This window comes from Ascidiella aspersa, chromosome 3, assembly GCF_963924565.1.
Source record: "Ascidiella aspersa chromosome 3, kaAscAspe10.2, whole genome shotgun sequence".
NCBI classification, from domain to species: domain Eukaryota; kingdom Metazoa; phylum Chordata; class Ascidiacea; order Phlebobranchia; family Ascidiidae; genus Ascidiella; species Ascidiella aspersa.
The window spans coordinates 35,718,850-35,744,479 of NC_139449.1; the positions used below are offsets into that span (position 1 = coordinate 35,718,850).

At 35.6% G+C, this 25,630-nt stretch overlaps 2 protein-coding genes and 1 non-coding gene across 3 annotated transcripts; all 3 read right to left on the reverse strand.

Moving 5' to 3' along the window:
* Positions 1-122: 122 nt before the first annotated feature.
* On the reverse strand, positions 123-4,299 carry LOC146162738 (uncharacterized). The gene is made up of 5 exons (XM_083385566.1): positions 3,750-4,299; positions 3,244-3,351; positions 2,802-2,898; positions 1,991-2,130; positions 123-692 (listed from the first exon to the last, which is right to left on the reverse strand). Exons 1-5 carry the CDS (start codon positions 4,203-4,205, stop codon positions 546-548), a joined length of 948 nt encoding a protein of 315 aa, XP_083241692.1. The 5' UTR covers positions 4,206-4,299; the 3' UTR covers positions 123-545.
* A 5,415-nt stretch (positions 4,300-9,714) lies between these two features.
* LOC146162739 (protein VAC14 homolog) lies at positions 9,715-24,817 on the reverse strand. Its single transcript, XM_083384469.1, has 17 exons — positions 24,685-24,817; positions 23,095-23,248; positions 21,069-21,236; positions 20,411-20,473; positions 19,160-19,377; positions 18,364-18,470; positions 17,666-17,803; positions 16,885-16,969; positions 16,257-16,386; positions 15,664-15,729; positions 14,804-14,900; positions 14,404-14,536; positions 13,718-13,925; positions 12,901-13,019; positions 11,423-11,502; positions 10,657-10,813; positions 9,715-9,879 (listed from the first exon to the last, which is right to left on the reverse strand). The coding sequence occupies exons 1-17, from the start codon at positions 24,783-24,785 to the stop codon at positions 9,741-9,743; spliced, it is 2,163 nt and encodes a 720-aa protein (XP_083240595.1). The 5' UTR covers positions 24,786-24,817; the 3' UTR covers positions 9,715-9,740.
* Positions 17,371-17,445, reverse strand: Trnat-ggu (transfer RNA threonine (anticodon GGU)). Its single transcript has one exon. It is a non-coding gene; the product is annotated as a tRNA-Thr (tRNA).
* Positions 24,818-25,630: the final 813 nt, after the last annotated feature.

Consider the following 25,630-nt stretch of genomic DNA (forward strand, 5'->3'; position numbering starts at 1 on the left):
TCACTGATTTTGATAATAGCCTTTTCAAAGCCGCATGGTCCACAGTGGTTTATTGCGAAAGCGCTAATGAAAATATTCAATATATAAACTAACAACGTCACGAATTACAAGATTCTTGCTCATGTCGACCGTTCAGCAGGTTTGGATTAAAAAAAAATAAGCACGTGCTTAGGGCACCAATGGAAGGGGCAATTCATAAATTTTCATAGCCGAATTTCCAATGGTTCCTCAGTGTTTAATGAAATAATTCGAGTTGGTCAGACGACTCAGACCTCAATGGTGGCCCGGTTGAAGTAAATGTTTGTTTATTTTCCTTCTTAAGTATCACCTTAGAACTTGCTATGATTTTTTTAGGTATGAGAACTATTTCAAACTTGACCCCCAATTATATTTTGAAAGACACGTACAAAGCACCAAAGTTTCAAGTGCTTAGAGCCTCTAAAAGGCATGATCCGACACTGTCGTACAAGCCATAATTTTATCAAAACACAATGAACATACAAGAGTCATGGTTTGGCCACAGAGCAAATAAATGTATAAATGTTTTACGCGGTTGTAGATTGACTTAAGGCTTGCGATTGTCGGTCAAACTGCTCCTTGAATTCCTTGATTTCTTTCTGTCGCTTCTCCATCATGGCTTCAGCTCTCTCCAGGTAAGCACTCCGGGCGGATCTGTCGGTTCTTGTGTGTCTCTGCAACAAAATCGATTTTAGCGGTTTAGGATACTGGGTCCATACAGCTGACATGACAAACTCCCCTGGGCTTCGTTATCAAAATCCGAAACCCTGGGCTGGAAATTGAAAATGATGCTTCAGCAATCATTTTTTATTTGGCTATCATTAGTTGCCCGACTTTGGCAGTTGGTTACACAGTTGTATATTGATGACTTTGCCTAACATACCAGTGAATTTCCATTAAGAATAACTTTTTTGGTAACGAAAATTTTAACCACCAACATCTGGGTTATGTAATCTAAAAATTAATAGTATCATTCTGTTCATTTCGCGGAGTTAGTTGCGCAAGTCGAAATTATTGAACGTTTTGTGAGTAAAGATGACCGATTTCTGTTGTTTGTTGCAATACGGTTTAGTGTTGCACTGAATATGTGATATTGAAAATCACCTTGACCCTTAGTCGAATATCGATCTCAATTCATGCTCAGTAACATCACGAATATATATATATATATAGATGATTATTCTTCTGTAACTTAGGGTTAGGGACAACCATGAAATAAGTTTGCCGAAGTTCAGTTTACACCACGGCTGCACTGAGTCTATTCCGGGGTTAATTAGGCGTGACAAAAATAAAACGCGCTTTCGACGAATTAAATTTACCTCTGGGCTTGAAAGTAATTAATGACTTGGTTTTAACAACAAAGTTCCTGCGACTGGCTTTAGCCTTGCTTTGTTATTTCTGGCGATTTTAAATTGAAGAGCTGACAATATTACTACTGTTTTTAATTATAAGGTGTTCGAGAACAAGTTTAGTCTTTCAGCTAGTATAAAAAGTATATTGCTGATATCGGCGCTGGTCTAGAATGCAACCACATTTTCGTCCAAGGGTTTATATTGCTGACATTAATAGGGTAGGTTGAAAGCTAGCGCTAAGGTTTGGGTTGGTCTACTATTGTTATTATGTTTATTTATTCCTAGTAATATCAATTTTGACTACTCGTTTCGTTACTGTAGGAAAATTTGGTATATGCGTTGTGGTATGCGGTATTATTTTGTTTTGTTTTTTGCATAACTTTTCACGTACATAAGTGAAAGATCGCCGAAAATTTATAGCATTCTAGACCAGCGCCCTGATACCTTAAAACTATTATAAACATGATGCTGAAGCCCAGGTTAGATTTTTAGGTTCTGAATGCAGAAAGAGTGTAAACATAAGATATATATATATTATTTAATTTCAGGCATTCCAGATATCATTTTTATTGAATCATTTTTAGCCCAAGCATTCCTGAAAAAACGAAACCGCCACTTACAGTAAATCCGGCGTTCTTGTTTGGGAATGGTAGCTTGGGGAGCATGAGCTGGTTGTCCCACTTCAAAGGCCTTGGGATCGCGTATTCCGACTTGCTGCGGAATGGAACTTTTCGCAAAACGTCCACCGGTTGACCGGTTACTAAAACAAATAATCAAGGTATAAACTTTAGGAATAAAATAAAAGTGTTGATGTTATTTGTGAACGTTCTTGGTTAAAAGGTGAAGCCGACACGGACAACTAGTAATTTTAGATGTTTCTTACGAAAATTAGAGCACAATAGCAACAGTTTTAGTTCTAATCTAATTTTTTTTTAGCTTTAAGTTTTTTAATACAGTATAAGCAAATTACATAGCGGCGACAAGCCAATTGCACTGTATGCAACTATATAGATAAAATTGCAGCTATATAGCTAAAAAAAAGGTTTAAGGTTGCCGGAAAAAGGCGTTTACTTACGGTAAGAGATTAATACTACTTTAATCAGTATAGGCTATTCAGTTTATAGGCTAAACAATATAGGTTATTCGTAAAAAAAAACGGTACAACGACATTTGCTTGTCACAAAATCATATATTAGAACGTTCATAAAAAATAGACTTTGAGGTAAATATATATGTTGTATCACAGGGTAAACGTTACATATTTTAGGATAAGAATTCAATTAAAGAATAAGGACAAAAATTACATTTTGAAAATACGACTTAAAGGTAATGTAATTTATACCTAATGCAGCCTAACTGCTTTTCAAGATGTGCCTAAATGTTTGTGGCCATATTTAATCTTTTGGTATCTTTTGGGTTAATGTAACTCACGTGTTCTTAAACCTCTTTTCTTTGCGTCTAGGCCCATACAGTCGCGCTGATAGCCGGTGGCGAATTCGTCCAGGCCCAACGTTTTTAACGAGGGATACTGAAACAAAAAAGCCTTATTGTCGGCAAATAGGATTCGTAAGCCTATTATGTGCAGAAATTATAAAAATATTGCTTTTGTGTTCCATTAGACCCGGTGAAACGAATGGGCGCTGTTAAAAACGATATGTTTTAAGCAATGATGAAAGTAGGCCCCTGAGCGTCCGGAATGGGGTGCTGGAAAAATAATATTATTTTAACCAATGACTGCTATTTTATGAACAGTTCTATATTTACAATCGTCGTTAAGCGTATGTAATTTTATACGGTACAAGCTCATCTAAAAATCATTTTTTTGTTAGTTGCAGGTTAGAAAAAAGACGTAGAGAGAACATAACCCACTCACCTGTCTGAAGTCGTGTGGTTGCGGCATATGATACGGACCACTAGGGTATCTTCCATGCTTCACGAATTCTATCTTCGCTTCGTATGGATCTACGCTGTGGAAGCGAACCTGAAATAGAGATTGTAATGTTGCAGGTTAAAATTGGGAGATATGTGTTGCGATAGCAATGCGGTGGTCTTCTAGCTAGCTTTCACCTTAATTAAACAAATGCAGAAACAAACAGAGACAAGGCAAGTTTGGGGTCTGTGACTAAATTTTGTTTTAAAGGGCTCTGTCACTAAAAATGTTTGGAAACCACGGTGCAATACTTTAAACCTTGATTTTGTAATTTTTTGAAATATAACTTTTCCTTTGCTGATATAAACTTTTGCTGTTTAGCAAGTTGTTATTTATTTATTGCCTTTTTTTAAGTTATTTTGCTTAGCTTATTAATTACAGTTAGGGTAACTGTTTTCAACATCGATGATATCCAAACTTCATTCCCCCAATAAATGAACAACAATCACCTGGAAATTTCCTCTCGTCTCCAAATCACCGCACGTCTTCGCTCTCACGTTCTCCTCGCTCCTCCCACTCTCTTCCTGAGCGCTCCTCTGCTCCTCGAGCATCCGAAAGTACTCCTTCATTCTGCGGTCGCTCCGGCGCCGTTGGGCCGCGTTGGGCGCCGTTCCGTCCACGTATTGCGTCAGGCGGTCGTAGGTCCACGGTCTGATCGCTTCTCTTGTGTTACGCTTAACTGGGCGCGGCTCAAAGGCCTGAGCGTTAAAGTTAGGAGGCTGTAGAGTCCACACGTTGTAGTGGAAGGGTTCGGCTGGGACTTGGTGAAGTAAACTACGTCGGACCCGACTGGCCTTTTCCGATGTGAACCTGGTTTTGGTTTGGAAGTCGAAGGTCTTGGCGGATTCGTGCGGGGTCTTGCTATTAAATGCGCCTTGTTCCGGCCGAGCGACTGATACAGCCATGTTGTTTTTGCACTTGAGCTTAGCTTGTTTTGGTAAAATTTATTTACTTTTATTTTAATACCCTAAAAAATTACTCCAAAATATGTCGTTCTTTGTTTTTTAGCTTTGGAAGAAATATCAGAACAGTGTTAGAAAATGCTGCAAAGTGTATAGGACTTATATATATCCATGCTTATACAAGGGATGACATCCTGCTAATATAGGTCTGTATATGCTTTGATATGACCTGTACGTCTCACTGCCTGGGGGCGGATTTGAGGCAGGCATAGCCACGAAAAAACTGTATTTTTTGCCTATTTTAAACTACGTAACTGTATTTCTAGTATGCCTTAACGCCCTTTAAATAAAATCGTTTTAATTCAATATCGTCGTGCCTCACATCCCACTCTTGAAAATAAAAAAAATTGGCTGTCTAAGCGATAAAAATAAAAAATGAAATTTTTGCTTCGCGCAAATCGACACCATCTTTATAATGTAGCTTTTGTATTCAAATAACACCTCTTCAACCTTTAACTTTAACGAAACAAACGAACTGTGTGTTGTTCTTAGGGCTACTTCTGTATGGCGTTAAGTTTAAACATTTGTGACGTCACGGTTTGACGTCACTTGTGACGTTTTCTCTAAAAAGATTTTTCATGCTTGCCATAAAAAATCTAATAGATATAATATTTGAGAATACAGTTTCAGCAACAAATTGTTAACCGATAAAGTTGTACAGCCATTAACAGGGGCACAGCTGCCATTAACAAACTGCTTTTGACTCTGAATCAGCGGGTAGAAATTAGTTACGTTAACTACACTTAGTGGATTGACGTCATGTCTTTACTAACGCACTTAGAATCGACCAAACCTCATTCGAGTATTTACACAAACCAGCTCAAGTGTTGACTACTTGCTTGCCGACCTAAGGCAAGAAATGCGAAGTCGATGTAGCGGCTGTTGTTTTGTAACCTCTTAACTTATCAAAAACAAAAGTTGTCGGACTCTGTTAATTTAAATGTGAAACAAACAAACCTTTATTTTTATTCATCGATTGACAGGAGCACTTTCTCTAAGCGTAAATGTAGACTAACTGGAACAATGATATTATGTGCTCAACTTTTCTCTTACTTAACTTTGAAACAGTAAAAACTGAAATGGCATACTCATACCTAAAATATAACTAAAATCACATAGGCTTTTTTTTCTTTTTTGTAGACTTCAAAGAACAAACGTATTTCTTTGCCTGCTATAGTACCAAACTAAATTTCTGCCGAAGGTCTAAGAACAGCAAATTCTGCCTTAATCTTCGTTCAATACCATTTATAATTTGGCTATCTGTAAAGGTATCTAGTAGGTCGCAAACTTAAAACTCCCATCATAATGTAGCCTACCTACAACCAGCACAGGTCCCTGTACAATGTGCCCCGACAACGCCTTTAAACGTAACGCTAGTAGCCTTACAATGGGGTAACGCGTGTGTTTAAATGCCACTGAAATATTATCCGGGCTGCTATAAAAGCCCCATTCACAGCACAAAAGCCAAGCCTTAACTATGTTATCGAAAATACTAAACGGGCGTTAAGTAATTTTAAAGGGCTAAAACTCAAATATATTTTACCCTGTCACAACATAAACATTGCAAACCGCTTTTATGAAAAAATCGATATTCTAATTTTTTGTTTGTGTATGATATGGGTTTAAAATGAGGCACCTTCTCGAAGTGTTTAGACTCAGTTGTTGTTTAACCTTTGTAGACGAGTTTGATCGAAAACAACAGGTCTTTGAAGTACCCTTACTTTATGTCGCATTTTCTAATCTATGAAAAACTTAATGCCAACAAACAACATTTATGTTGTTAGGAATCCAAAGGTTTAAGAACCCCGGTCTATTGGATTTTCCTTTTCTGTTAGAAAACTTTGTATAGGCTACGTACCAAACACTTGGTGTTTAGTGATTTAATTTTCACCCAAAGGTGTGCTTTAAAATGAGCAAAAACATTTTTTTAAACAGTTTTGCATAAATCTTTATCTAAATCTATATTCACATAATGTACACTTTTACTTTAAAGTGTGACAAATCACATGGCTTAACATGGGATATTGGGCTTTCATGTTGTTTTTTTTCTGCGTCTCACTATGTGCATTAATTTTATGCTTTAAACCTTGTGAAACTTTGAAACATCCTGAATAAGTAACATGACAAGCTCTGAACAGTCGACTATGTAGCTCATAAAGCCCACGCCTCATAAAGCCCACACCTATTATCGGTCGTTGGTGCTATGTTAACACAACACAACTCGCACACAGGAAAGTAAACAGGCAAGTAGCCCCATGTTATAGCGGCCATTGTTCTCAGTGGAAAGTCTGGATGAAAACGACGGAGAGTATTGTGTTTCAATTCAAACCGCAACTATAAGGGATGTAAGCCAAGCAGCAGAAAGTTAGACCTGGAAAACTGGTGTTTTGACAAAATTATGTTTGGATGAACGAAATTTGCAGTCGATTTTATTCATATTTAAAACAAATGAGACAAAGAGTATAGTTTTTTCTGTAAATTTCCTTCCAATTTTATGTTTTAACCTTTATCTTAAACACCTAACTGGACTGCCGGTATGGTACCATTTTCTCGAGGGTGATTATATTTTCTAGTACCCTATATCTTTTGTTGCGGGGTACAGCAAAAACGGGTGACTTTAAACTTTGCTGAGGGCCCCATGTTTAACATGAAGTAATACAAAAAGGTCAGAAACTCATTTTTTTGCTGAAGTTATTTTCCTAGTCCGGCCCCTTTTGGCATGTTATTTAAAACGACCGTGTCAGCTACAATAATAAGAAATGCCTTTCTGAAAAAGCTCTTGTTTTTAGAAATCAAAAAATCTTATAAGGTAAGGGCAATTTGCAAACTGAATATGGTAACAATGTCAAAACCAATACAGAAGTAAGCAGCATTTTGAACGTTTCAAATATATATAACAGAGTGTTGCTCATCCAGCAGTATCATATAATCAATCGACGTTTCGACGTCCTAGAACAGGGGTCGGCAACCTTTTTCTAATCGCGCGCCAAAACCAAACTCAGAAAGGTCTTTGCGGGCCGCACAAAGTGAATATTAGGAATTGTGTTATTAACATGTTATAAATATGAATCAGGCGGGCCTCGGATCGTTTTTGCACTTAAAAACGTGTTTAATTACATTTGAGGAGGCAGTAAAGTGTTGACGCAAAGCGAAAAAAAGCGTTTGTTTGGTTTAAAATTCGAGTTCACACGTCGTCATCCGTACAATGAATGAAAAGTGTAATAAAACTAATTTGATGGAACTCCATAACATTTAAAGGTAATCTATAGCTCAGTGTGTGTTAACACCTTTTTAAGTCAAGGTACACCTGGCGAGCGAAGCGAGCGCGATTTTTTTTTGTATACGGGCAATTTCTTTTAAATTTTATGCAAGTTTTTATTCCATTACCGAAATAAAAATAAATAAAATGTTAAAAAGTATGTCCAATATTTTGGAATAATTACGTTTTCCGTTTTGCCGCGACGCACTTGGCAACCTTCCACGGCGCAACGGTAATAAAGAGCTAATCTAGTTCAAAAGACAGCGTCAAAACATAAACAAACCGGTGCAGAATGGTAAAATTTTTCGCACTTGCTTAGTTAAAATAGTCAAAAAGTATGTGAAATGGACTCGTGTCTAGTTTGACAAAGGAGCGGCGGGCCGGATGAATTTCATCGGCGGGCCGGATCCGGCCCGTGGGCCGTAGGTTGCCGACCCCTGTCCTAGAACGTCTTCGTCAGGATACTGACATATGAGCAACACTCGGTTATATATTATGCCTGGCAGCAATAACTTATTTAGTTTAAAATATATATTTATTCATTTCAACATCTTGAAAATTTAAAAATATTCGAAAACGTTTACAAAATGCTTCCAACTCATATATGGGCTTTGATATTTTTGCTACTTCTTGGTACAACCACCATAAATTATATTAAGAGTTATTTGAAACATTCAAAATGCTACCTACTTCTGTTTGGGCTTCAAAATATTCTTATTACGTCTTACCACAACCTCCAGCAATTATGCTCTAAAATAGATTGTTGTTCGTAAACTCCAAAGGAGCACGTAGTATCTTTTATACAAATAACAACATGACATTTTACGAATTTTAATATCTCTTGGACAAAAACAGACAAACGACAAAATCCTTTCAGGTATTGCACGTATATAAGCAACCAACAAACGGACAGCTCAAAAGGCCGAGGTAAAAATTAGCACATTTCTGATTGCTTAACCGGCATAGCTACATATAATGTCCTTGGTTTGCGATAGTAATGTACCATGTTATAATAGGACAAAGACCGTAAACTAAACGAAACGAGTAACACAAACAAAACAAACCAATTGACTTTACGGCTATCCTAAGGTAATTTGTGAAAGCTTGGCAAAGCCATATACTTGGCCGATGTACAGAGTAGCGATTTATTTTTTTTTATATTTTTAAACCAGCGCCGATACCAGATACCATAGGGTGGTATCCCTGCAATGGAACTATCATGTAACTCAGCGAAGCGATCAAAATCAAATAAATCGGAACATTTCGATAAAGTCTTTGCGAACTCAAAAACGCCAATATTCCACTGTGATATATAATAACATATTGCTATCACGCCTAATATTAGTAAAAAACCTCTCCTGGCTATTATAGTGTAGTGAAAATTGAATAAATACGACCAACTAAATACGACTAGTGTAGTGAAAATTGCCAGAGAGCTGTTTTACATTATTTGACTGCATTGTTGCGTAACAGGTTAGGGTTGACATGACGTCACACAGTGACGTAATTAAAATATTATTTACGCCGGTTATAACGTCATGACACCAACAAAATAAACAAAATAAAAAATACGCCGGCAAAAACTAAAAATAAATTTGTTAATTTTTTGGTTTTGATAGAAATAGCTTACAGAAATTCGGGGATAAGTGTTCGTTCTACAAAGCCGTGTGTATTTTAATGTTTAAAGCTACATATCAATTAACACAGTGGCGTCGAATTAAAATTGAAAATCACAATATTTAGCTTTGCTACTTAATGACTTACAGCCGCTACTGCACAGGAAGACTTTGCAAAACAACAAAAGTAAATAAAATGAAACAATTGAGCTACGGTCAGTAATTAAGTGTCTAAAATTCAATCAACTTCATTTCTCTTGAATATCGACACTAGTTCGATAATAAGGACACGACACAGCATCGGTTGGCATTTAAAGCAACCATTTACGATTTATCACGTGCTTTCTAACCTGAGACATCATTAAACAACAGCAAACAAAATAAACTCGGCCAATTAAGTCACACCCGTGACGCAATCGCCATTGGTGACGTCATAATTTTTGCTAAGAACCTCGTTTCTCGCTCGCCCACAGTTCTACGGCAGGCGATGGCACAAACAGTTCACTAAGTTGCCCGCTGTTCGGATGACGTCATAAAAGTAATGACGTCATAGAAGTGATGACGTCACAGCAGTGATGACGTCACAGCCTTGATGACGTGTGGTCAGGTGTTGTGCACGGTTGCTGAGGCTTGCAGTCGCTTGTATCGTCGGAATGCGGCGTGTTGTTGTTGGACGGATACGAATTGTTCGTATAAAGAATCGAAGTCGACGTCTGTGAGTCGGTTGCCCGCGTTTGTGTGTCTGTGGAAAGTAAACAGGTGCACTTTATTTGCAACAACTGCGAGGGTTTTCTACAAAACATCAAAACTTGATATTCGGCCTAATTCACACGGATCGGCAAAGAAAGGAGGCTTAAAGCAGGGGTAGGTTACACACGGCCCGCCAATGAACATGATTCTGCCCGCCACCCCCTTTACGATATGAGTAAGAGGCCTTTATCATAGTTTTTTAGCTATTTCAACTAGGTAAATTTTTGAAGTCAAAAAGTGTAATGTCTACCCTGAATTGGAACTATCAACAATGGAAGTTTCGCCAACTTAATATATCTGATTACATAATTGTCAGTTAAAATTTATTACTGTCAGCAGAGACCTTTCTGAGGTTGGTTTGGCCCTCGACTGAAGGTTGCCCCACCCCTGCTTTAAGACCAGTGTTTCTTAACCTATGGGTGGTCGTCTACCTGGTCGGTAGTTTTATATGGTTAGAATTATTCGGATCGATTTTTAAAAAGATTTCTCCAAAATTTTCGATGAAATCTGAAGACAATACTCAATGTAATTAAACTCGCACTGACTAATGTGTGTTTTGTTCGATTAAAAAAGATAGCAAAATTAAAATAATAAAACTCAAGCATTTTACTCATACGCCCCCAAAAACTACAAATCTATTTGCACATTCAAGGACTCCACTAATAAAATTCAAACACTTATTGAAAAACGTCCCCAAAAATGACAAATACATTTGCACACTTAATGAGTATGTTTAACTCGCTCTTATTCCATACGAGTAACTACTTACTCAGTAAGGTCGGGTAGCTTCTGCGGGTCGGGTACGCACTGGAGTCGATGGCAGAGTGTGTCGAATGAGCGAGTTTGCGGGAGTAGCATGAGTAGCGAGTAGAGCGATTTAGTAAGATATCGACGACAGGGCGACTCGAGTAACTGGAGACGAAGATCTGCGAGTAAAAGTAAAAAAATCTGCATATAATCGACAGATTTAGATTAACGATTGAAAATAAATGAACACAAAAAATTGCGTATAATAATTTTAAATCGACAATTTTAGGCTTACGAGTGAAAAAATTAAGAAAGAAAATTGCACATAATAATTTTAAATAGACAATTTTAGGCTTACGAGTAAAAAAATTAACAAAAAAAATTGCATATAATAATTTTAAATAGACAATTTTAGGCTTACGAGTAAAAAAATTAACACAAAAAATTGCATATAATAATTTTAAATAGACAATTTTAGGCTTACGAGTAAAAAAATTAACAAAAAAAATTGCATATAATAATTTCAAATCGACAATTTTAGGCTTACGAGTAAAAAAATTAACACAAAAAATTGCATATAATAATTTTAAATAGACAATTTTAGGCTTACGAGCAAGTTATCCCAGTGATATTGTTTAATTTAGTCTGTTAAAAGTAAACATTTTAGAGTAAAACAACTAATATTGCCATTTGCGGTAAATTAAATAACTAATGTTTTTTTCTCCGTGAAAAACTCATTTGTATGATTAGTTATTTGTAGTCGATATAATCGTTTGGTTACTACTCACACGCGAAGATGGGCGACTCGAGTAGTTGCACGAGTTTGTCGAGTTCGACCAGAAACTCAACGGTCAACTCGAAGTCAGAGCTGAGTAGAGGAAGGTTAAGGAATACAAACATTGTTATAAGCTAGGGATCGTACTGGGATGGTTATACAAACTGTTGTTCCAGTTGTACATCCATTATTTTAACGGTATCGACCTGAAAAGTTATATCGATCGATCTCTACTAGCGATGTCCGATAATATCGGATCGGGGTCATTACGCGATACCAAGTGGTAGTATCGGTACTCGTCCGATAATAGGCTGGTGTCGGTGCTGATCTGATACTAAATTAACACAGGAAGTTCAGTAATTATTTGCAGTGAAACGCAGCATTTCAATATCGGAAACTGAATTGCCGAAAATATAAACAACTTCAGGTAACATGAATATTTAACTGTAAGGCAAATTGTGCCAAAACCTGTTAAAATCAATAAAGACGAAATTTGGTTTCAGTGCTTGAATGGTTCGTTTCAAATACACCTATATAAAAATTGATTTGGTTTCAAATTATTGGTTTATAACACTTTTTAAAACGACTTGACATTATTTTACCATATACAACAGGGGTCGGCAACCTTTTTCCAGTCGCTGGCCAAAACCAAACTCAGAAAGGTCTCTGCGGGCTGCACAAAATGATAACTAATAATTGTGTTATCAACATGTTAGAACTGTGAATCAGGCAGGCCTCGGATCGTTTTTGTGCTTAAAAACGTGTTCAATTACATTTAAGGAGGCAGTAAAGTGTTGACGCAAAGCGAAAAAAAGCGTTTGTGTGGGTTAAAATTACAGTTCACACGTCGTCATCCGTGCAACGAATGAAAAGTGTAATAAAACTACTTTGATGGAACGCGATAACTTAAAGGTAATCTATAGCTCAGTGTTTGTTAACCTTTTTAAGTGAAGGTACACCGGGCGAGCGCGATTTTTTTTTTGTATGCGGACATTTCTTTTAAATTTCTTGAAGTTTTTATTACATTGCCGAAAATGAAAAATAAATAAACTGTTAAAAAATATATGTCCAATATTTTAAGTACGTTTTCCGTTTTTAAGTACGTTTTCCGAATAAGTACGTTTTCCGTTTTTCCGCGACGCACTTGGCAACCTTTCCACTTGGCAACCTACGGCGCAACGGTAATAAAGAGTTAATCTAGTTGAAAAGACAGCATCAAAACGTAAACAAACCGGACGCAGAATGGTCATTCCGCGAAAATTTTTCGCACTTAAAAATAGTCAAAAAGTATGTGAAATGGACTGGTTTCTAATTTATCAAAGAGGCGGCGATCCGGCCCGCGGGCCGTAGGTTGCCGACCCCTGATCTACAATGTGCAACAACTACAACCATGCAAACTTTGGCGGGTAATGCATGTTATCTTTAAAAAAATCTCTCCTACATCTATTGGCACACAACCCAATGAATAGACAGTATGTCGGTAAAGGATACAACTTCTGCAGAAGCCTACAGCAGTGCTTGTAGTTTTGTGTGAGCAAACATAACGTGATGGTTGAGACCGCGTTGTGACTCCAACTACCGTATAAGCAGCAAAAGAACTCGCTGTTTTCCTGAAAAAGAAATGACACAGTTTATTAATCAAATCGTTACCAAAATAAAGGAGTACAAAATAAACCTTGCGTAAAATTGAAAGCTGTAAAATACAATGTGCAAGAATTATCAAATCTAATGTACGTTGTATAATAATGTTCATCAAGTATAGCAAATTCTAGAGTAGGTTATATTTCGTTAACGTTTAGACTAAATTTTTGTTTATTAGTTTTTTTGTTGGATTTTTCTAAACGTTTACGCGCTGTTGACATTGACTTAAAACTTATTTTACGTCACTGATATACCAAAAATCACTTTTGTTTAGGTAACGTTTTTAAAGTTATCAAACAATAATGTAAACAAACCAAAACTTAACTCAACCAGATTAAAATAAATAAATAAACTCTAAACACTGTCTTGTAATGTTTAACTTAACAAGTTGGTAAGTGGGACACACTTTGCCATAATAAAACAAAACATCGTATTCTTTCGTTAGGAGAAAACAACAAATGCACAAAACATCTTAAATTTTTTTTATCCAAAAATTTATAGTGTGTCATTGAAATTATATATACAAATAAAACTTAGAACTATTTAATTTATTTTTTCCAAAAAAATTCATGATGGTCGTCATTTTAAAAATAATTATTCATCTGCTCCAAATGTATTTAATTAAACATATCCGAAATTTCCGTTTCCGTAATTTAGCCCCCCTCACCTTTCCTTCACCGTTCTTTAGCTTGTCCCTGAGTTCAGCCAGCTCGCTTGACGTCATCAGTATAGAGTTGAGCTTCTTGACCACGTGAGCGCAGAACTTTGGGTTTTCCCCAGATTCGCCGGTGACGTCAGCGTTGCTCTCTTGCGCCGCTAGCGACTCGGCGAGCGCGCGAAACACGTTTTCGGCGTGAAGCAGCGCGCAAAGCTGCCTGTGACGTAATAAGTTAGTGTGACGTAATAGGTTAGTGTGACGTAATAGGTTAGCACAAAAAGGTTAAAAGGGTTGGGGCTTATGACCCTTATGACTGAGGTATTTATGTAAAGGATCCATAAGCATGTAAAATGCTAAAGCGCTTTTGAAAGTTAACTCAAGATTTGTTTTTCGAGAAAAAGAACTACAACCAAAATGTTCCATACAAATTTAGCCAAAATCCGAGTTAACAAATAAAGCAATACTTAGTGAACCGAAGGAGTCTCACTGTTAAGAATTCTCATCATTTACATTTTTACATTTTATAATTAAAACAAAATGGTATTGGTTTTATTTTTGTTATGCAGTGAAATCTAGTTTGTATTTCGCCTGGATTATTAAGTATTCACTTAAAACCAAGACAGCTGTTGAATTATTACAGAAAATTCAAACGATGCGATTACCACAATTGTAATTGATACGTCACAAAAGCTCACCTGATAATGAATGTGCTTCTCACTTCAAGCAGATTGTTGTCCGTTTTGAACAGCGCCAGCAAGTGGCCGATAAACTTGGTGAAGTAAACGTTGAGCACGAGAGGCGACGAGAGAGACTGACTCGAGATGTTCACTGTGACGTCAGAAAAGAGAGACAAATAAACCTAGCTTCCACTTTGTAAATACTACAATAAAGTTAACAGTGATGGTTGTCAAAGCAATTAAACCTCTTCAAAAACTCGGATTCAACAAAATGTAATCATATCCTGCAGTTTTTAGCCTTTGAGTAAGTAAACTGCTGGTAAGACGTAAATTACACCAAGGCACTATTGTTATAGGAATTTTGACAAATAATTGTATTTTCCCGATAATTAAAAAAAAAAACTCTGAAAACACTTACACCCATGTCTTGTTCTGACTGACAACTTTCGTTCAATCGGTTGTCCAGCTGGTGATGACGCGATTTCAGCCAAGCATTCCAGTGTAAGAAGAACAACCTAAAAATAGGAGTCCACATTATTAGTCCAAATATTGCGGTAAAACTATTTTGGAACTGAATGCGCAAAAAGCTATTCGTTGTCTATGACTCATGTACGACTTAAATACGAATGCTTGTTTAAAATCGATAAAGCATCATTCTCAATTCAAACAATGACTACGTATTTTTAGGTATATATTGTAAAGATAGATCGATATATCGGTTAACTGATAATATCAGCCGATATATCGGTATCGGTATATTGGGGCCGATATTTTACTGCGCAAATATGATATAGTTGTTCCCGAAAAAGAAACAAGTTTTCTTTTTTTAGACAAAAAAAACTTGTTCAGCATGCAAAATAAGAGATTAATAAACAGACAGAGAAACCGAAATGTTGCTTAGGTTTCTTTTTCAATTAATTAAAATGTTGACCATATTGGAGGTTTTCAAAACAAAATCGGTATTGGTAAAGGTGATACATCTACGTCTAATATATTTCTACGAGTTTAAGTAATATTTCAACGAACTTTATAATATACATAAAAGGGCGTATCTTTATGGAATCCAAACTCGTTGGCAGCAGGTTTATGTTCCGCTGACGCGTATATTACCAATAAAACTCAAAGTTTAAAACCCCGAGCGAACTATTGTTTATATTACACATAGTTCGGGAGCTTAAACATGACAATTTTCACGATTATAAGATCTAAATTTCCTTTTGATTATATAAATCGCCGACATTGTAGTTTGAGGTAACACGGTAAATTAAGTAATTTCACCTCATCTGCGTGATCTGACAGCATCTTCATTACCACAGGAAAGATCCTTTCGATGTGGAGAAATATCTAAGTAAATAATTTTTTTTAGAGGACCAAACAAACTGTGAATTGTAAATGTGGAATGGCGTATAATGGAATATTTTCCAATCACGTGTTGTGGATAACTAAGTTGTATGACACACCTAAGAGTGGATTGCTGTATATCCATTATCCACCCTATTTTAATAAATTGCAAAGCCAAAAAGGTCGAGTAGATCGACAGCATCTTGATTAAGACGTTTCGATACGAACTTGTATCATCATCAGTTAATTTCAATAATCGTATCGAAACGTCTTAATCAAGATGATGTCGATCTACTCGACCTTTTTGGCTTTGCAATTTATTATCTAGCTTCATTACAGATCTGTGCACAGTGTACCCATCCTTTTTTAGTTCCGTATTCCACCCTATTTTAGGTTAATTTGTACACTCGAAGCCAGACTCGGCACTCGACGAGATCTTAATCGACTTAACAGCATTAATTTGATATGGATCTACGCTTAGGAATTGGGATAATTCTAATATTACGCTGTGTTGGATACAGGCGACTTACACTGTAAGGGATTTGCACAAGCAGATGGGTGATCCACCTTATAACCGCACACTTGGTGTGGGTAGAGGTTGATGCAAGGTAGGTCGTGAAAACGTCAACCATCTCTTCGAGGGGAAGGGAAGAAGGGGAACTGTGGGAAAGTACATACGTTTCTTTTTATAAGGAACCTTCACGGTTTTGCGTGTTGTCCTTGCGACAGTACATATACGAAAATTAAAAAAAAATACATGGTTTCAAAAAATTAGTACGCGTAATTTTAACGCACCTCAAAACAATTATTTAGCTTGGTAATAAATCTTAAGCCAGATAGGTCGCGGTAAATCGACATCATCTTGATAAAGACCTTTCTTTACGATCTTTAACCATCATGAGTTATAATGTCACTAAAATTCATTTAACCTTATTTGTAAAAGGCGGAATACAATTCTTAATCGAATGATATGAGAAATTAAGAATGATAAGAAATGCCTTCCACTTTTTATAAGTGAGGTTTAGATATATTTCACTCACATTAACTGAAGATGATAAAACTTCGATATTTTTCGCTTTGAGATTCATTATCAAAATACACTACATATCCGTGCGAAGTGTATCTTAAAGGTTGTCAATTAAAATATAAGCAGCATACTTATCGTTTGCATCTTTATGGTCGTATTCGTTGTCGATGAGTTTCATGAGGCTCTGGTTTGCCCGTTTTGCTGTTTCTTTGACGCGTGAGCATCGAACGACACACTTGTTAAGGATTAAAACTAAAACGTTCAGGCCGTTCGCGTAACGATAAAATAATAACCGGTGTAATGTTTACATAATACTTCGAATAAGGCTGAGCTTGCAAAACTTAGAGGCGCGTATACTGCTTTAAGGGTCGCCAGTAAGACTCCGCCGAGTTTACATATTTTACAGAAAGTCAATCTTGAAAGCAGCCCGGCTTGATGCCATCTACCTGACATGAAAATTCATGGTTAGCTCGCATGCAGGCAAGCAAGGTTTTTGAGGTTTGGCTATAGTGACTGCGGAGGAATCTAAACTATTCCATTTAATACACCGAAAGCCATCGCAGACTCACCGAATCTGTTGATCTATGATGCAAGCAGGGCAGACTAGAAAAACAACTAGCCTGCAGTGAGGTTCGAACTCACGACCTCCGGTCATACCGGGACCGTCGCTCTACCAACTGAGCTATGCAGGCTCAGAAGGGAACGAGTCGAGAAACAACCATACGCCAATGCTTGCTCAATTTGTTAGTACAAGCCTTCCATTTAAGTACTAACTGCATTCACAGATTTTAAGAAAATGTCCATAAGTAAAATAAAAAAGGAACTTTACACGCATTTTGGCCAAGTATGCAATTACACTTAACTCTATCAGTTATACAAGGTTTAAACTTTAACTACATGATAAAAGGATATTTTTCAGTTCTTTGTCCTCACAGGCCAGTGTTGACAGAACAGCCCCGATAATTCCGGAGGAAAACTTGAGGATTTGGGGTCCTGCGAAGTTAATGAACTCGTTCAACCAGCCAAGTGCAGTTCCCTTGATCAGGCCATCTTAAAACAAAAAAAAACGTGATTTTTGTTAAGTTATTTGAAACAAATTGTTATATCGTTGCTTTTAACTTCAAATTGAAAACCCCAACCCCAATAATCAACAACTTTTAATCATTAAAAACTGTTTGTGGGTCAGAAAATACATTTTTAAATTATTTACTTTTCAGGAAGCTCATTCTTTCAAATTATCAATGCTCTTCTTAACAGCATTTATAACCAATGCTGCTATACAGTCCATATATATAAGATTTGTCCCAATTTTAAACTATAGCCTATGGTTAGGTTCGAGCTCACGACCTCCGGTCATACCGGGAGCGTCGCTCTACCAACTGAGCTACAGGCTCAGAGAGGAGCGAGTCGAGAATCAACCATACGCCAAAGCTTGCTACATTATGTTAGTACAAGAAATTTCACAGTGAAGAGGATCTACAGTACTGTGCAGTTCAATGAAAAAGCCACAGACAAACACGTTCAACAACGGTAATCTATTATTTCCAGAGTGGTTCTTATGTTCGGTCGGCAGAGCAGTAACCCTGTATATTTATAATATACAAACAAACCTGTTGATTGGCAATGTGCGACGACAATGTTTATCATTCCATTGAAGTCAACTCTTTCGGAATCCTTTCCAATCTTAGCCAGGAATTCATCCAGTGTTGATTGACACCTGTAAAATACATATCGTCACGCTCATAACCGAATTGCCTAATCATTTTTTCCAGATTTTTAAAGTTTTTGCTTCAGTCACTCCTTGTTACCATCCCCATCCATGGAAAAAGTGCTTAGGCCATTTTTGGGGGAAAAAAATATATACATAATGCTAAAAAGCCCTGCTTCTGCATTAAAATATCAACTGCTAGTGCAAAATGGGCAACATTTAAACTAATAAAATTTTCAAAAAGGCGAAACATTTAGTATGACTGATAGCATCTGAAACCGGAGGTCGTGAGTTCAAATCTCACCGCGGGCTTGTTGTTTTTGCTTGCATCTTTATGGAATGATTCGTTTAATCTGTCAAAGGCTTTCGGAATAGTTAAAAAACCTAGCTTGCTGTGCTTCTTGAATGTATTAATCTTTGTAAATGGACTTATTTGATTCTAAAATAGGGTAATCAGGTATACAAAGACAAGTTGCATTGAAATCTCTACAAACTTTTGCACAACCGTCCATACAAGCTTTTGCACAACGTTTGTACCTCATCTGGTACAAAGTAGATTCTTGTCAATATCCTACTTTGACCTGATAAAGCACGGTTGTGCGAAAGCTTGTCGCAAAGTGCCATCTTAAATGCATGATCGTCTCTAAAGTTCCCAAATTGATTTTTGTGTGCCTAACAAAATTACATATTCGACGTACATTATCTTTATTTCTTTGCTGCGGTCGTCAAGAATCAGAAAGAGCGCATCCAAAAGTTCCGGCAGGAAAGCCAGGGTGTCGATTTCGGGGATTGACATTATGCAGATCAGCCATTGAACAAGGAAACGTCTTGTGTGAGGTTTCTTGGTGTAAAATCGCTCGCGCATAAGAGCCACAAATGCAGCGATGTCAAACGCAGGGGTCTCGGTAACAATGTCCTGAAAATAAAGTAGTTTAATATATAAATAAATCATTGTCAGGGATCCCATATAGTTGTTGTGAAATAATGAGAAAATTAAAAAAATGACCCTGAATTCATATCTGATTAATTAATAATTCTTTTTTATAATCTATGTTGAAAATGAATAAGAGATACTCGAAACGTTTACAATATGCCACCTACTTCTGTATGAGATGTAACATTCCTACTACGTTTTACTACAACCTCCAACCATTATGCTCCAAACTGTTTTATATTGAAATGTAAAGAAATAATAACAAATTTGCCCTGATTTTAACTGGTTAATGGTTAACTATCAATATAAAATGTCTATTCCATGTAATTCATTAGAGATGTATCTTTCTTTACGATAATTAAAATCATAATCCAGGAATAAGCTTGGTAAGAATATCACAGCTCATATACAAGTAGGTATCATTCTCAACGTTCGAATAACTCTTTATTCATTTTCAACATAAAGATTTAGCCTAAACGTTCAAAATGCTACCAACTTCTATATGGCCTTTGGTATTCTTACTATGTCTTACTACAACCTCCAACCATTATCTTAAGATTTATTTGAAACTTTCAAAAATGCTATCTACTTCTGTATGGGCTTTGATATTCTTACTATAGGTCTAACTACAACATCCAGCCACTATGCTTAAGCATGAACAGTTGTTTAATATTAATTTGTAAAGCATTGCATGGAGTAACCAACTGAATTACTAATTGTTATGACTCCAATCTCTATTTCATTGATTAATAATACAGAAGTTGAACTAACTGATATATAAGGAAATGCTTTAAAATAATTAAATCATGATACTTATCAGCACACAGAATGCCAGTTCTGTTTGACAATTATCCTTATTTAGGAGGCAGTAACCTAGGCTTTGCGGGCAAGTGTGCAAACACCTAATTTTATTGCTGAATAGTGTATATTGTATAACCTTCATATAATAGTACCAAGTGACTATTTTTAGAGATAAATGACGTATTACTTACTGTCCTTTGAACATGTTACTTACTTTTAACAATCTGTCCAGTAATTCTGATCCATTTCTTACATTGGAATCAGGATCTGAAGAAAGCTATTGAATAAAAATGTTGTATCAAGTTAGACAAAAAGTACATGACATAAAATAAAAATCTTTGGATAACATTGGAATTTCTAATTTTGGCTTAAAGCTGTATTATTCTGGTTAAGTGATTCCCAATCGGGGTGCCATTGCTAATGTTCAATTTCTCTATTGGCAGGCTGCTTAAAACATTTTTGTGCATGATTCATGTGATTCATGTGCAATAAATTCAGAATGTTTTTATCAAACTTGTGCACAGTCGAAGTGTGCTGCTTTAATCTTGTTTATTGTGACATCACAGTAAACCACTTAGCAAAAATGCTAGTGTGTCGCAAAATATTTATAATTTCTATAGGGTAACGCAATAAATAAGGTTGGAAACATTGATCTAGTTTTTTACATCAAAAAGTTTGTTGAACCAAAAATGATATATGCTGAAATTTATTTTTGGACAGATTTTGTTTTTGTAAAAATTCTTTCTTGGTTTCTTCTTAATCTACCCATTTTTCAACCAATAATAAGCTTACTTACAAAAAATAAACATCCGCTAAACATTTTTTTATAATTATTAGTTTAAAGTTTAAAGCTGTATTATTCTTTTTGTTACTTTGCTTAAAACATCAAAAAGTTCGTTGAAGTATGGAAGGGTAGCAGAGCGTGAAATTTTGACAATGTTGTAGAGCGACTCGCAGGCAAAATATCTTATCCGGTTGTCCTGGTCAGCCGAGCAGATAAGAACTGGTTTCAATAAACTCTCCAGAAAATTTGGAATATGCTGCAACAATAATTAAAGTATTCTTAATGACTTACATTTTCAAATTATTTTATAATTTTTTTATGATTTTATAGTATTGTTTTTATTGATACCTTCCTATATTGTTATATTTAATTATGAGGAAGTCTGCATAATGAAAAAACACAATTTCTTTATTGAAAAAACAAAGGCATTTAAAGATTTTTCAGAAAATTATAGCGCCATTTTTTTAATATAATTAGAAAACGACGCAGTACAAATACGACGGCAACACAGTTCATTTTTAAATATTTGAAAATTTGTTTTTTTACTGCACTCTTTCTTTAGATAATAACTTAAGCTGGACTTAAAATAATTTCAAAGATTATTTAAAGACTTTTGACTTTTCATTGCTCAAATTAATTTAAATATTTTGTGGCATGGCAACCAGTCTAGTATTTATCACAAGACTAGCATGAAACAGGAGTTAATAAGTGTAATCCTATTAACATACGATTACACTCCAAGACAAATTATCCTTAAACATTATTTAAAAGTCAAATTTAATCTTTCGATACAAGCAAAAAACTTGTTGACGATACAAAGTAGACATATATACACTCTATATCCAATAGCTCAAAAAAGTTACATGTTAAATAAATGTGTTTACCGAATTGTTAAATGTCGGATAATTGAACTTTCATTTCAATACCAATACCCAAATATTTTGTTCTAAAAGTATTGCTACCTTAACTGATACTCAATGCCGTCATTACTTTGCTCAACAAGCAATACAAATGAAATGAAAATGTTTAAAGGAATCTTTTTACCAGGTTATTAAACCCAAATTTGCTTTGGTGGTGATAAGTTACATTAAGTTTTTAAAATTATTTTGTAAAATTTACATTTCAAGTAGGGATGTCCAAAGTAGAATATTGAATCCTTGGATTCGAAATCCAGATGGTAATTGTCAATTATTTGTTATGTCAATAGTAACTTTGTATTCTTTGCACGACATTATTTGACTGCATAACAGATGATGTTAGTTAAAAAGGAAGCACTAAGACCCAACAATGTTTCAAAAAAACAAGACCGAATTGCTAAAGAGTTCATTGTGCAGTGACAATGTTGCATGTACTTACTATAACATTGGCATTTGGCATAATATAAAGTTTTCAACAACCTGGACATGTATAAAAGTTTACACAACTGCTTTAAGTAGGGTATATTAAGATTAATCCCTCCCCCAAAGAAAATCGAGGTTAAATAATTTAATAAAAATATTATTCTACCTATTATTCACGAATACCTTAGGATTCTACTTTGAACATCCCTAATTTCAAGGTAGAATCGCTGAGTTAGATCGCAAATAGCTAAATCAATATATTTATTTGGTACCAGATTGGCAAGTATTAAAGTCTAGTGGCGGCCAAGTACTGATACTAAAACTTGGCATCAGGTAAATCCGATATTATTAGACATCCCTAGTAGAGATAGACCGATATATCGGCCGATATTTGGCTTTGACCGATATATCGGTTTCATTAAATGTAGGCCGATACTTTTACCGATATATTATAGTTCCAAAATATGGTATAATTGTTCCTATACAACAAATAACTTTTTTTTTTATCAAAAAAAAGAATTTTGGCTTTAGCATCCCGCCAAGTTAATATGCAAAATATTAGTTTAATAATTAATAAAGGCATTTAAACTAAAACATTATTGGGATTTTATTTTCATATAATTCAAGTTTTGAACATTTCCCAGGTATATAAAAAAATCGGTATCGGTTGAAAAGTTGTAAAAAATCGGGTATCGGTCTAAAAAATGGATATTGGTCGATCTCTAATCCCTAGTTAATATATAACTATTATCAAGACCAAAACTTTGCAAATACCTGACTTCCAAGGCCAATAGCACAAGCAGCCAACCCAATAAGTCCACCCTTTCTGCTGTTGGGATTTTGAGACAAGGTAAAGTCCCGAGCCAAATGTGAAACTGTGTTTTGAATCTCAGACGTTAATCCGTCATTTGCCAAGCTCCTCACCAATCTGTAAAAGCAATCAAACAAAACTGACTCCGTGAATACATTTTGTGTTTATGACTTTTGTTTTGCAAGACAATGAAATGTTTAAGACCTTTTAATTCAATGTTTAACTTACATTACAGAGATTCTAACAGTGTTGTAAACAAGTCATTTTGAAATGACTTAAGTCCAAGTCAAGTCTTTTTGAATAAATAACAAGTCAAGTACCAGTCCAAGTCATCGGTTGCCCAAGTCAAGTCCCAGTCAAGTCATTATGAGAGCAAGTCAACTTTAAGTCCAACCATTGTCAAAAAAATAAAACTTTAAATTATGCGAATCGGCAAACTGCTCCGATTATTATGAGCAACTTAAGTAAAAACCAACATAAAAGCAGCATATTACAAGCAAATTCTTTTATGTGCAACGATCGGGACAAATAACGCAATTTTATAAATAATTGCCTAATTAAAACAATTTATTTTAACCCAAGTCATTGCTTAAGTCAAGTCAAGTCATTTTGCCCAAAAGACTTAAGTCAAGTCAAGTCCATTAAAAACAGTGACTTAAGTCATTACAACACTGGATTCTAGTATTGCCTCAAGACAACAACCTTTATAGTTTAATTTACCCAGAAATTGCACTTTGCAGAGTTTGTGTTTGTCACACAACGCGGCAGGGCATAGTCTGCATCAGTGCTTTTAAACCTTTTTGCTGGAGTGGAACCCTATGGAAACATTTCACTGGCTTGAGGAACTCCAGTGCAATAATTTCACTGGCTCGAGGAACCCCAGTGTAATAATTCCACTGGCTCGAGGAACCCCAGTGTAATAAAAACACCTCAGTTAGCTACACAATTTAGAAATTGCGGAACCCTGGTTGAAAACCCCTGGTCTGCATGGTGTCTTACGAATGAATGGATTTAAATCAAATTTGAAGGTAAAATAGAATTATTTACAGTTAAACTCTTTAGCATAGTTTTTTGGGGGCATACCTTGGTGGCTGTAAAGTACAATGGCATGGTTGCCACACAATTTTGTGAGAATACTTAAAAACTATCAATGAATATTTTTTTTTTTTTAATATAATTTAAAAAGAAAGAAGAATAAATGTCATGGTCAACAAAAAATATTTTAATAATTGTTTTTAATGTCACTTTCTGAACATGTAATTTAAACTGAACATAAGATCAACGAAGACTTGGAAAAACATAGGGTTTTTCAAAGACATTTCAATATGTGAATCAAACAAAGAATTTCTAAGACTTACAGACTGGGTCTTCCTAATGTTATACTGTACAAGTGGTTGATTTGCAATGAAATCACTCATATTTAACAGTACTTCACAAAAGTCCAAAACCATTATTGAAGCAATGTTAAAAAACTTTACGTATTTTCGTTAGGTAGTTTATCAGGAGTTTTAATAACTTTAAAGTTCCAGTTATAACGTTTAAATGTTACTTACTTTTCAATCTCTAAGGCTGCAACTTTTCTTCTTTCGTATAGTTTGTCGTTAAGCATTCTCACAATGCCTATGGACAGGCTCGAATTCGAAGTGCTACTCATTGCTCACGAATTACTGGAAATCCGTAAATAAACTCCACGAAAACCCTGCAAATACAATTGCAGCAATCCTAAATACATTTACTGGATTTTTGAAAACTTCGTCTGATGAGTGTCTTTTCACATATCAATGTACGTGTAATAATACAAAAAGGAAGTCGAAAATAGGGTAAGTCCCCAACCAGATGACTAATTCGCCGGTAGAAAATAAATTTGTCAATCGCGTCTAAATATTTTTTTATTTCATTATACACCAAACTAGTGGTTAACGATTAATTTTTACTTCGTGTTAGTCGTTTAAAATATTTTATTGCCGCATACCACCTTAGTGACTTATTGTTGTTGCTTGGCCTACAACTGGTTTCAAAGCAGTTGGGAAAGTTAGGTGGCATTTCGGTAGAAAAACTTTTGCAGGTATACGCGGTTTTTTCTTTACAATACCATTTAATCTTCTCTTTATCGTTGATATTTTATACCTTCAGGGTCAACTGACTCGATAACCACTTTGTGGTTCTTCGTTGTTCCTTTGCTACTGTATTCGCATTGCAGCAACAAATAAACAGTTTTCTTATCTTATCTTCAATGTATTTAAACTAAGATTTCTGTTGCATATTATTATTTGTGAACTACCGGTACTTTGAATAATAAACTCAGGTTTCCAAAGGTTACTTTTTATAGACTTCCTGTTAAAACGTCATCTCTGAAATTTCTCTTGCATCCCGGTAAGAAATTGTTTAACTGTTTCGTTTTTTTTTTGTTTTCGTAAATTTATTCTCAGTACCCCTGTTTAAACCATTTTGCTCAAGTTCACTCATGTAAACTACAGCCACAAATTAAGGTTGAAAATC